We start from the raw sequence: 11,497 nt of genomic DNA on the forward strand, positions 1-11,497 counted from the left end.
GATGAAGTCCATTCGGAAAATGGCCATTAGAACTTGGTGATACCAGGGTTGCTCCATGACAATGGTTACATAAACCAAGACTTCAAGAGTTGGATATGGCATGTGGACGATGGCAATATTGATAGCAGCTTTGAATGCAGTAAACTGGTTTTTTGCAGGCCTGATACAGCTATTATCCCTAGAGTCCTTAAATAATGCCCCAAGTGTATTTAACTTTTTTTTTTCCGTGCCGTGCGGCATGTGGGGATCTTAGTTCCCTGACTAGGGATCGAACCCGCGCCCCCTGCAGTGGAAGCACAAAGTCTTAACCGCTGGACCACCAGGGAAGTCCTCCACAAGTATATTTAGGGCTGCATGATAACAACCCTAGTCGATGCTGTGGGTCATCTGGAACACAAGGTATCAGGGACTCCGGATTTCTATAGGAGAATGACAGCCACAAAGCTGGAGATCCTTAGGCAATGGAACATCTGAGAATACGCCTCTAATAGTGGGGCACACTGAGCAACAATAGAGATGCAGGTCGTCATCATATAATGGATGGTCTTCATCCGCTGTGTGAAGAGCAGAGCCAAGGCGGGTGTGCGGCCTTCCTCTGCAGGGGAGGCGTGATCTCAGCATTCCCCCTCAGAAGCGTCAAAGATGGGAACAGTGAACCTGCGGATCCTGACACTTGGGCTTAACCTTGAGACATCTTGTCTCAAAGGAACACACTGTGTTCCTTTATTTTTTTCAAGTGTGATTTAGGGAGACGTGTATGGGCGCCTGTTATGGACTGAATGTTTGTGTTCTCCCCAAATTCATATGTTGAAGCCCTAATCCTCAATGTGACTGTATTTGGAGATGGGGCCTTTAAGGAGGTAATTAAGGTTAACTGAGGCCATAAGGATGGGGCCCTGATCAGTGGGATTGGGGTCCTTATAAACGGAAGAGACATGAAAAATCGCTCTCTCTCCACGTGCTATGTGAGCACAGGAGGAGATGGTGGCCATCTGCAAGCTAGGAAGAGAGCCCTCACCAGGAACCATATCTTGTCAGAACCCAGATCTTGTTTACACCACCCAGCCCGTGATCTTTTGTTAGGACAGCCCTAGCAGACGGAAGTGCCAAGTTGCCAAGAGGTGGACTCTGAGAGTCAGCTTGATGTGTCACATCCCCAGTTACTCAAACGATAATCTGCGTGTTGCTGCGAAGGTATCTGGAGATGTGATTCAAGTCCACAATCAGTTGACTTTAAGTGACGGAGATCGTCCTAGTTAATCTGGGTGGGCCTGTTTCAATCAGTTGAAAGGCTGAAAGAGCCGAGCTGAGATTTCCCAGTTGGAGAGCAGCTTCATCTCCTGCCTGCTCTCCCTGACGACCCGCCCTGCGGATTTCAGAGTGGCCAGCGCCCACAAACCTGTAAGCCAATTCCTTCCAAAAATCCCTTAATATATGCCTCCCTACAGGCTCCGTTTCTCCTGTTGATCCCTGACTGATATAGGCTCCGCCCTCTTCCCCATCACCCCTGTTCTCCCCCAAAGCTCTGCCCCTTACCACTCCCTCGGAGCTCCACCTCCCAGTCCCCACCCCCAAACGGAGCCCCACCCAGACCCCTCCCTCCACCCAAGCCCCGCCTCCTGTTCCCACCTCCAGTTCCTCCCCCAAGCCCTGCCTCTGGGCGCTCACCTCTCCCTCCGAACCCCACCTCTTAGGCCCCACCTCCTGGCCCTGAGCTCCATCCCGGCCCCGCCCTCACGCCCACACCCTACCTCTTGGCCCCGCCTCCAGCCCCTCCGCCTCTCACCGTCACACTTGAGGCCCTGGCGCACCAGGCCGAAGAGCATCTCTCCGCAGTGGTCGCAGAAGGCAGGCGCTCGGTAGGAGTGCACCGTGAGGGCGTGCGGGCGGATCTGGAAGTCCTCGAAGGTGGCCGAAGCTGCAGGCAGCAGGGAGGGGCGGATGATTGAGTCGGGACCAGCGGTGGCCATTTCAGCCTCCGCATTCCCAGGTTTCACACAGTCCTCTCAACTGCAATGTTTGATCTTTCCTTCAATCATTTACTCGCATCCTACATTTCATTCGACCTGGGTTCAAATCCCAGCTCCACCATTGGCCAAAACACCTATGTGCCTATGCCAGGGACCGGGGAGGGGGAATGGGGAATTGTTTAATGGGCACAGAGTTCTAGTTTTGCAAGATGAAAACAGTTCTGGAGGTTGGTTACACAACATTGTGAATGTAATTAACACTACTGAACACTAGACTTAGAATATGGTTAAGATGGTAATTTTATGTTGCATATATTTCATCACAATTTTTAAAAACTTAATTAAAAAAACAGATAGGGCTTCTCTGGTGGCACAGTGGTTAAGAATCCGCCTGCCAAAAAAAAAACAAAAAAAAAGACAAAAGACCTGAAAAAGGTAAGGGTCTGGACCATGCAGGTATCTAGGGAAGAACATGCCCAGTATCATAATAGTATCGCCTTATAGTTCTTTTTTTAAAAATTTATTTTGATGAATGTTCCGCTTACACTTTTTTATTTCTATTTTTTAAAATTAATTAATTTATTTTAATTTTTGGCTGCGTTGGATCTTCATTGCTGCGCACAGGCTTTCTCTAGTTGCGGCGAGCGGGGGCTACTCTTCGTTGCAGTGCGCGGGCTTCTCATTGCGGTGACTTCTCTTTTTGCGGAGCACCGGCTTTAGGCCCGCGGGCTCAATAGTTGTGGCTCGAGGGCTCAGTTGCTCTGCAGCATGTGGGATCTTCCCGGACCAGGGCTCGAACCCGTGTCCCCTGCATTGGCAGGCGGATTCTTAACCACTGCACCATCAAAGGAAGTCCCTATGGTTCTTTTTTATGGGTTAAATGAATATACGGAAAGCTTTTTTTTTGGCCGCGCCACGCGGCTTATGGGATTTTAGTTTCCCTACCAGGGATCGAAACCGGGCCCTCATTAGTGAGAGCACAGAGTCTTAACCACTGAACCGCCAGGGACTTCCCGGAAAGCTCTTAAAACAGTACCTGGCTCAGAGAAAATGCTCAATACATGTTAGCTATTTTTTTTTTAATTTTTATTTATTTATTTATGGCTGTGTTGGGTCTTCGTTTCTGTGCGAGGGCTTTCTCTAGTCGCGGCGAGTGGGGGCCACTCTTCATCACGGTGCGCGGGCCTCTCACTATCGCGGCCTCCCTTGTTGCGGAGCACAGGCTCCAGACGCGCAGGCTCAGTAATTGTGGCTCACGGGCCTAGTTGCTCCGCGGCATGTGGGATCTTCCCAGACCAGGGCTCGAACCCGTGTCCCCTGCATTGGCAGGCAGATTCTCAACCACTGCGCCACCAGGGAAGCCCAGCTATTATTTTAAAGTTTCATTTTTTGGACTAAATCTTGTTCCTCTCCCCACCCCCATCCCCCCCACCCCCAATTTCTGTCTAATATTAAGCTATTTTTCTTAGTATTATGCAATGGAGAGGGGACTCTGTTCTATGTGCCAAGCACTGTTTACACGCGCAGGATAAAGCTCTGAACAAGAGAGTTTCACCACTCTCAGAGATCTGACATTCTTTTGAGGAGAAGGAAAAGATACATAAAACAAATAAACAAACAAGGAGATTTCTGACAATGGAGGAAATGGCATTTAAGCTGAGATCCAAATAACAAGAAGGTGCTAGCTATGAGAAGACAGGACAGGGTCGGGGGTGGGGGAGAAGGACAGCAAGTGCAAAGGCCCTGAGGTGGGAGGGAGCTTGATTTCTTTAAGGGACAGAAGGCAGACAAGATGGTTGGAACAAAGAAAGTAAGAAGGACAGTGTTAAGAGATGAATTTGGGGAACTGGCAGGGCCCAGGTCATGGACAGCCTTGAGGCCACGTTGAGGAGTTTGCATTTTGTTCCGAGGGTAATGCAGAGTCAGGGGAGGATTCTGAGCAGTGGAGTGTCATGAGCTGACTTAGGTGCTACTGCAATAATAGTCTAGGCAGGAGGTGATGGCGGCTTGGATCAGTGGAGGGAGTAAAGAAATAGATTCAGGATGGGTGAGACCAGTAGATTTGAGGATGGACCAAGTGAAGGGGTGAGAGAAAAAGAGGAGCCAGGCATGGCCCAAAGTTTGGGGCATGAGCACCTGGGTGAATGGTGATACCCTTCACCAAGCTGGAGAAGACTGTGGGAAGAGCAGGTTTAGAAGGGCGAAATCAAGATTTCTGTCTTGGACAGGCTGTATCTGAGAGGCCTGGAGCTGCCGAGTAAAAGCGTCAGGGAGACAGCTGCACGAACAAGAATTGGGTTTGGGAAGAGACCAGGATGAAGATAAAAATCCAAGGGTGGCAAGCCTATACGAGGGACGTAAATCCAAACTTCTTCTTCTTTTGTTAACGATTTATGCTCTTTATTTATTTATTTATTTTTAATTTATTTTTTGGCTGCGTTGGGTCTTCGTTGCTGCGCGTGGGCTTCCTCTAGTTGAGGCGAGAGGGGGCTACTCTTTGTTGCGGTGCGCGGGCTTCTCATTGCGGTGGCTTCCTTGTTGTGGAGCATGGGCTCTAGGCGCCCAGGTTTCAGTAGTTGCGGCACGTGGGCTCAGTTGTTGTGGCTCGCGGGCTCTAGAGTGCAGGCTCAGCAGTTGTGACACACTGCGGCATGTGGGATCTTCCCGGACCAGGGATCGAACCGGTGTCCCCTGCATTGGCAGGAGGATTCTTAACCACTGCGCCACCAGGGAAGTCCCATTAATCCAAACTTCTAATTGTCATCCATCCATCCATCCAACAAATTTTACAGAGCATTGCAGTACTCCGGGTGGGGGTGGGGGGCAGGGGAGGACATACAGCCATGAGTAAGGTACCTCCCACCCCCCTACCCCACCCTCCTGAAGGAACCAAGGGCTAAAGAGTCCTCTAAGTGCTGAGAGCTTGCCCATCCATCAAATGGGAATGGCCAGTGGGTGGACTAGATTTTGGCTGAAAATACAGGTACCCGGGTTTCATCTCACGCCGCAGAGTCTGATTTAATTTAGCATTTCACTGGGAGGAGGCACAGGCAGCAAAACATTTTTAACTTTACATCAAAGTGTAACGTAGGTCTAGGAAAGGACATATCAGAAATGCACAGCTCAATGAATTGTCAAACTGTACATGCCCATGTCACCAGCATCCTGATGGATAAATGGAAGTTTAAACCATTGTGCCCCCCCACCCAACTCCAGCTGCCAAAAAGGTACCCACTCTCTTGGCTTCTAACAAAATAGCGTAACTGTCTTTGTGCTTCGTAAATGGAATGATACAATATGTAGTCTGATGTCTAGCTTCTGTCCCTCAGCATTAGGTGTGTGAGATTCATCCGCGTTGCCGTGGATGGTTTATGTTCAGTGCTGTGCGAATTCCACAATGTGCAGGCACCACACCTACCCATTCCATAGCGGTAGTTTGTAAAAAGCTCCCGCGGTGATTCTAATTTGCAGCCAAGGCTTAGAACCGCTGGTCCCTAACTTTAAGAACTAAGTTTCTGGGCCCACCTCCCCTCCCCCTCCTCCCGATGCCCCGCCCCCGCTCGAGGCTGCGCCCCTAGGCCTGCCTCGGCCTCTCACCCGACAGTACCACCTCCACCAGGTCGCCCTCCTGGATGTCTCCGGCGGAGCGCACCAACTGCAGGAGGTTGGCCGACGTGGGGTCATGTTTGAAGAGCAGGATCTTGTCGTAAAGGCCATAGAAGCCACACTCGGGGAACTGAGGGGCGGGAGAGGGAGGTGGTGACGGAAAAGCTCAAAGCAGCGGTCTGGAACCCTCCCAGGGCAGGGCCGGCTGTTTCCCCCGGAAACTCAGAGACCCCGCAGCCCCTCGCTTCCTGCCCGCTCCCTCCCAAGCCCAGCTCGAGCTGAGCTGGGCAGGGTGCCAGGGCCCCAGGTGTGCTGGAAGAGAGCGCTGGCCAGAGTTTGGGAGAGTGGCTCTGGGAGTGTGGGCACCTAGAATCTTCTGGAGATGGAGGGGGGTAGGGCTGCGTGAGCACCCCTTCCCTTATCTCCCCACCACCTCCCGCTCCCCCTCACCCCCAGCTTCCTTCCTGGATCTATTGTTGTCCCTGTTACCTGGCTCCAGGCCCAGCACTGGGGCTGGGCGATCTGGAAGGAGGGGATTGAGGACTCCTAGTTTGGGGGGGGGGGAGGGGGGTGCGGAAAGGCTAGGGCTCAAGGGAGCTGGAAACTGGCACGGTGTTCCCCACCCAATGCCTCAAGGACCCAGGTGTCCCGGTCCCCAGCTTGGGGAGGCGGGGCAGGAAATGAAACCTGGTAGAACAGAAAGTGAAACCGCCCAGGTGGAGCCACTGGAAGGAAGGAAAGGGGCCCTACCACACCTGGACTGGGTTGGGGGGGGCAGAAAATAAAACTGCGGTGAGGCCTGAGGGGGTAGGCTGAGGACTTGAGCATCCGATAAAGAATTTCACCCAGGGGACAATCTGCCCTCTCCCCAGCCTGTTTTCCCAAGGAGCAGGCAGAGTGCGAGCTGGGCCTGCTAGTTTTGGGGTTTGGGGTAGGTGGCAAAGGAAGCTGTAGCTGTTCTTGTTGCTGGGAGAGGGTCCACAGGTGGCCAGGACTGCCAGGGTCCTGACTGCCTTGGAGGTCTTTCTCAAAGCTTCAGTTTCCTTGTCTGTAAAATGGGGGAGTTGGCCCAGTTCCTAACGTTTTGTCTGCAGCCCAAAGAATTCATTCCCAGGAATCTAAGAAGATTCTACAATTTGGGTATTTTGGGATTCCAGCATGCTCACATTATAGGATTATACATTCTAGATTCCAACAAATTATCATGATAAGTTTTAGGATTTTAATAACCTAGATTAGTAGTAGTCTAATATTTTAAAATTCTAGGAATCTGCCAAACTAGGATTCTAATATTTGAATATCTTAGCGTGAAAGGATTTCAACGACCCAGCATTCCAGAATTCTAACATTTTTATGCTCTAGGAGTCTAACAACGATGGAATCAAATATTCCAACATTTTAATGTTTTAGTATTTCAACAACCTCGGGTTCTAATGTTTGAACACTTTAATATCAGAGGAGTTCAGTTACCTAGCAGTTGCATATTCCAACAATTCAGAATTCTAACATTTTAACACTTTTACAGTCCAAAATTCCAACAATAGAGTAGCCCACTATTCCAATTTTTTTTTTAATTCTAACTTTTAACATTCTAGAATCCAAGCATTGCGTCCCACCTGATTTCCCCTTGCCGTGCTCCCCCAGGCCCCAACCCCAGTGACCCTGGTGTCCAAAGTGAAGAGTGGGGTGGGATTGGGGAAGGTTCGTTTTAACAGACTAGCATCAGAACTGGGGGGGTGGGGAGACACTGATCAGGAGAGGGGACACAGACCTCAGAGCCTCTGGGGATTGTGAAGAGGCGCACCTGCCCCTCCACACACACTCAAGCCTGGGGGAGGGCAGAGATTGGACTCTGAGACCTCACTTGCCCCTGGCAGCTACTGCAGGCACCCGCACCCACACATGTCACTTGATCGCCATGGCCAGCCTGGCTTCAATTTCTACTGTTTCCACCAAATGGGAGGCCAGGGATAGGCCTGGACAGGGAGGTCCCCTGACATCTGTTGCTCCCACCTGCCCCTTCCTCTCGGCTCCTACACCTCACCGGTCCCTCCCTTCCTCCATGCTGTCTGCAGCAAACAACAACACGCAGGGACATGCAATTTGGGGAGGCCTCTGGGGCCTCTGACCAGGCCTCTCTCAAAGGAGTAAGTGGGGTGAGGGGGCAACTGGGGGCCAATGCCCCACCCCCACCCCTCAGTCGCCCAAGGCTTATCCCCCTTCTCTCCCTCTTCCTTATACCGGGCTGGAGATCGCCTCTGCCAGCGCCTCCACCCTCTTCCAGACCTCTCCTCAAGCTAGATGGGGGGAACCCTGTGCCCTCACCTTCTGGTCAACGATGGAGCAAGCCAGCTGCTTCACGTGGGCCAGCTCGGAGGCGGTGGGCAACAGCACGAACTCGCGGGTCAGCCCGATCTGGATGTGGAAGGACACCCCCGAGCCCGGCGCCGGGACATGGGGCAGCAGCGGTGGCGGCGCCTGCAGTTCCAAGCTGCCAGAGGGCGGAGGAGACCCCGGCCCGGGAGAGCCCGGGAGCCCGGCGGGATGGGAGGGGGCGGCGGCCATAGGGCGAGGCCCGGGACCCGCCGCCCGGCGCCCACCCGGGATCCGGCTGCAGGAGCCTGAGCAGGGAGGCTCAGGTCCCTGGATCCGAGGTATCTTGTTAGCTGGTGGTAGGAGCGCGGGGATCCCGGGGATCCGAGAAGAAAATCCTGGCAGGTTGAGGGAACTCGAGGATGGTGGGACCCTGGGAAGTTAGAGAAAAGGAATCTAGTGGATCAGACGCCCGCCCGGGGATTAAGGGATCACAGACGATCAGAAAGGAGAAATCTAATGGTTTGGGGGGCCCAGAGATTGGGAGATTCCAAGAAATCAAAAAAGAAAATCTAGTAGGCCGGGGTCACAGGGATCAGAAGAGCCCAGGATCCAAAGGCTCCCTGGAGAAAGAAGGGATTGGAAAGGCAGCAGGTGGAGCCAAGAATCCAGTGGCTCTAAGAAGAGGATCCATATAAGAAGGGAGCTCGAGAGATTCACCAGATCTTGGGGTGGAGAGCAGGAGTCTCTGAGTCGGTGATCGAATGGATCCCAGGGATCCGACGGCGGGCCTGGGAATGGGCAGAGGGATTCCGAGGGCTGGGGTGCTAAGGCGGGAATCTCACGGGTCTCGGAAGTTGGAGAAAAATTCGGTCGGGGGCCGCGGAGAAGGGGGTGTTACCGGCGGCAGTGGGGTGGCGGGGGGTGGGAGGGAAGGGAGGGTCGTCCGGCGCCGGGCGCCGATGGCTCTTTTTCCCACTCCAAAGTTTAATTCGGCGGCTGCGGCCCAGGAGGAAGTGTCCGGAGTGACAGTTCAGTCGGCCAATCGGCGCCGGCTTCGGTGACGTCGAGGGGGCGGAGCCTGATGAGGGACTGCGGGCGGAAGAGGAGGGCGGGCTTAGCGCCTCTGAGTTGGGGGTGGCACCTCCCGCTCCCGGGTCTGGGGACCCGGGGGTGGGAGATGCGGGGAAGGGAGGCGAGACTGATTCCTTCCCACCTCACACCCAAGTCTGGAAAGCTGACTTTTCCCTGAGCTGGAGAGGGAGGGGCAAGCCACCCTCACCCCCACAACAGGTCGCGAGGCCGGGGCTGAGGAGGCGTCTGGCCCTTTAAGGAAGGGGGCCGTTCTGCCTGGCCTGCATCCGGCGCCCACCTCTGGGGAAAGGGTGGGAGGCGGTGTCAGGTCTGGCCCGCTCTCCGGGCCGGGCCTGCCTCTTCCCAGGGCGTCACCACGCCCGCCCCCTCCCCCCACTCCCGAGCCCATTACACAGGTGGGAAGACCGAGACCTCCAGATGGGCAGAGGTCCTTGCCTCAGGTCTGTCTCCAGCGACCTTGGCCAAAGTGCCAGGAGCAAACTGCAGGGGCCAGGGCTGGGTTACCCGTGCACGGAGAGAGTCAGGCACAGGGCAGGTGGAGAAGGGGTGTAGTTTCCTTCCATCAGCTCCCCACTCCACCCCAGTGTTCAGGAGGGTGAAGAGCCAAAGAAAAGCCTGGGGGTGCCTGGAAGGACCATAGCGACCAGGGGGGACCACACATCCACACCACTTCATAGATGGAGAGCACATAGTTCTCCTGGGGAAGTGTGCACGTGCCTGTCTCTGTGTGACTTTAGGTTGGTGACCTCCCCCCTCTGAGCCTGTTTCTCTGTCTCTTAGATGGGACAATAATAGGACTGACCCCAGAGGGTCTTCGTGGGGATTAATGAGATGGTTTAAGGGTGCCTACAACACAGCAGAAGCTCAGTAATGGTGACTGTGGCTATAATGCGCTAAGATAAAGGGGTGGGCATCTCAGGCACTCAGGTGTTTGTGGGTGGGTTTGTTCATTTAGTCATTCAGCAAGTATGGATTGAGGCCCTACTATGTGCCAGGCCTGTCATAAAACACCTCTTCCAGGACCAATTCCGACTTGATTTCTTCTCCCCAGCTAATAATGAGTGGCTACCATTTAGTTTACGTACAGGAAGCTGAACCCTCAGAGAGGCAACGTGACTTGTCCAAGATTGCCATGCGAGCAGCTACCACCCACTGGCTTCGCTGAGGGGCCAAGGCCTGGCTGAGCCCCAGAGGCATCCCAATAGAGATGGGCCACCGCCGCCTAGGCTCCCGACCAGCAGGGCTGGGTGGGGATGAGGAACTCACGATGAGCCCCCATTCCTGGTAAAGGGCTGTTGGGGGTAGCTGAGGTTGGCACAGTAGCGAATCTGTCACCACATCCGGGGGCTGGCTGGGGCTGGGGAAGGAAGTCTGAGGCTGGAGCGAAACCCTAAACCACCACCTGGGGAAGCTGCACAGAGCCCAGAGGGATGAGGGGGCAATGAGGCCGCATGGCACCCATAGCTGGGCTCCTGTCAGCCTCACCTGGTGGCCATCTGCCCACCTGTGCCCTTTGTCCAGACCGGCGGACGACCACCACAGTGAAATCCTAACATGAGTGTGCACTTCTCAGGCCTTCATCCTTCCTCAAGTGTTCATGGGGCCCTGACAGGAGCCAGGCCCTGTTCCGGGCACTGGGGAACAGCCCTTGATAAGCCAGGAGGTGGGCATTACTGACAGGCTCACTTTACAGGGGAGGCTGAGGCCCAGGGAGGTGCCAGGACTTGACCAAGGACCCCTGGCTGGTAGGCAAAGAGGCCTCATAGCAAGCAGAGAGAGTCACAAGGGACTGGATACAAATTCTGATTTGTATCCTGCTGGGCCCTGAGCAAGCTCCTCGAGCCCTTGCCTCCATCTCTCGTCCTGTGTTATCGCGTGCATAATGCTCCGCTCCCCACTTTTTGAGGTTGTGGGGACCTAGTGAAATGGCACGTGAAGAGCTCTGAGGGCACATCCGACTACTGTGATTCAGCCACCGCAGAGAAGGGAGAAGGGAATGGACCCCTCAGGGCGCCTGCAGCGAGGGGTCAGGGACTTGCGTCTCCTCCTCTGGCAGCTCCCAGCAGGGCAGAGGCGTTCTGCGCGGGCACGTCCCAGGGTCTCCCTTCCTTCCCACTCCATGTAGGCCCAGGCGTGGGGCAGGGAGAGAAGGGGGGCGTTCAGTACTCTGGGTTAGCACTTTGGCCTCACTACCAACCATCACACGGGGGGCGGGGGGGATGAGGAGCTGAACCGTCACATTGCTTCATCTGCTAGTCAGGGCTCCGCTGTAGCCCCTGGGGAGGGAGCGCTTAGGGACAGAAAGGAGGGGCACAGGGAGATTCGGTCCTTGCCCCCACTTCCGTCCCTCCACCCACACCCCACCCAAGATCTGGGCCCCTCTCTGCACCCCCACCCTACCACGAAACCCCAACCCATCACATCCCCTCGCCAAGCTCCACCCACCCCTGGCAGAGTCAGTTACTCCTCCCCGAGAGTCCCCCGGTCCCCTCAATAGTCAGCACCGCCGCCCA

The 11,497-nt window shown here is 54.5% G+C and overlaps 1 protein-coding gene across 2 annotated transcripts in view; it reads right to left on the reverse strand.

Annotated features, from left to right (window-relative positions):
• PRKD2 (protein kinase D2) overlaps positions 1-8,948 on the reverse strand; it is a 33,743-nt gene extending 24,795 nt beyond the window's left edge. Inside the window, exons 1-4 of one of the 2 annotated variants that reach the window (XM_068528239.1) lie at positions 8,791-8,948; positions 7,902-8,322; positions 5,568-5,706; positions 1,787-1,918 (exon numbers count right to left, since the gene is read on the reverse strand). In XM_068528239.1, the coding sequence (XP_068384340.1) occupies positions 1,787-1,918; positions 5,568-5,706; positions 7,902-8,141 (511 nt within the window). In that variant the 5' untranslated portion in view covers positions 8,142-8,322; positions 8,791-8,948. Of the gene's footprint in view, positions 1-1,786; positions 1,919-5,567; positions 5,707-7,901; positions 8,323-8,609 lie in introns of both variants that reach the window. The other variant, XM_068528238.1, reaches the window with a different exon arrangement.
• Positions 8,949-11,497: the final 2,549 nt, after the last annotated feature.

The sequence above is a fragment of the Eschrichtius robustus genome, chromosome 19 (genome assembly GCF_028021215.1).
Source record: "Eschrichtius robustus isolate mEscRob2 chromosome 19, mEscRob2.pri, whole genome shotgun sequence".
Lineage (NCBI taxonomy): Eukaryota > Metazoa > Chordata > Mammalia > Artiodactyla > Eschrichtiidae > Eschrichtius > Eschrichtius robustus.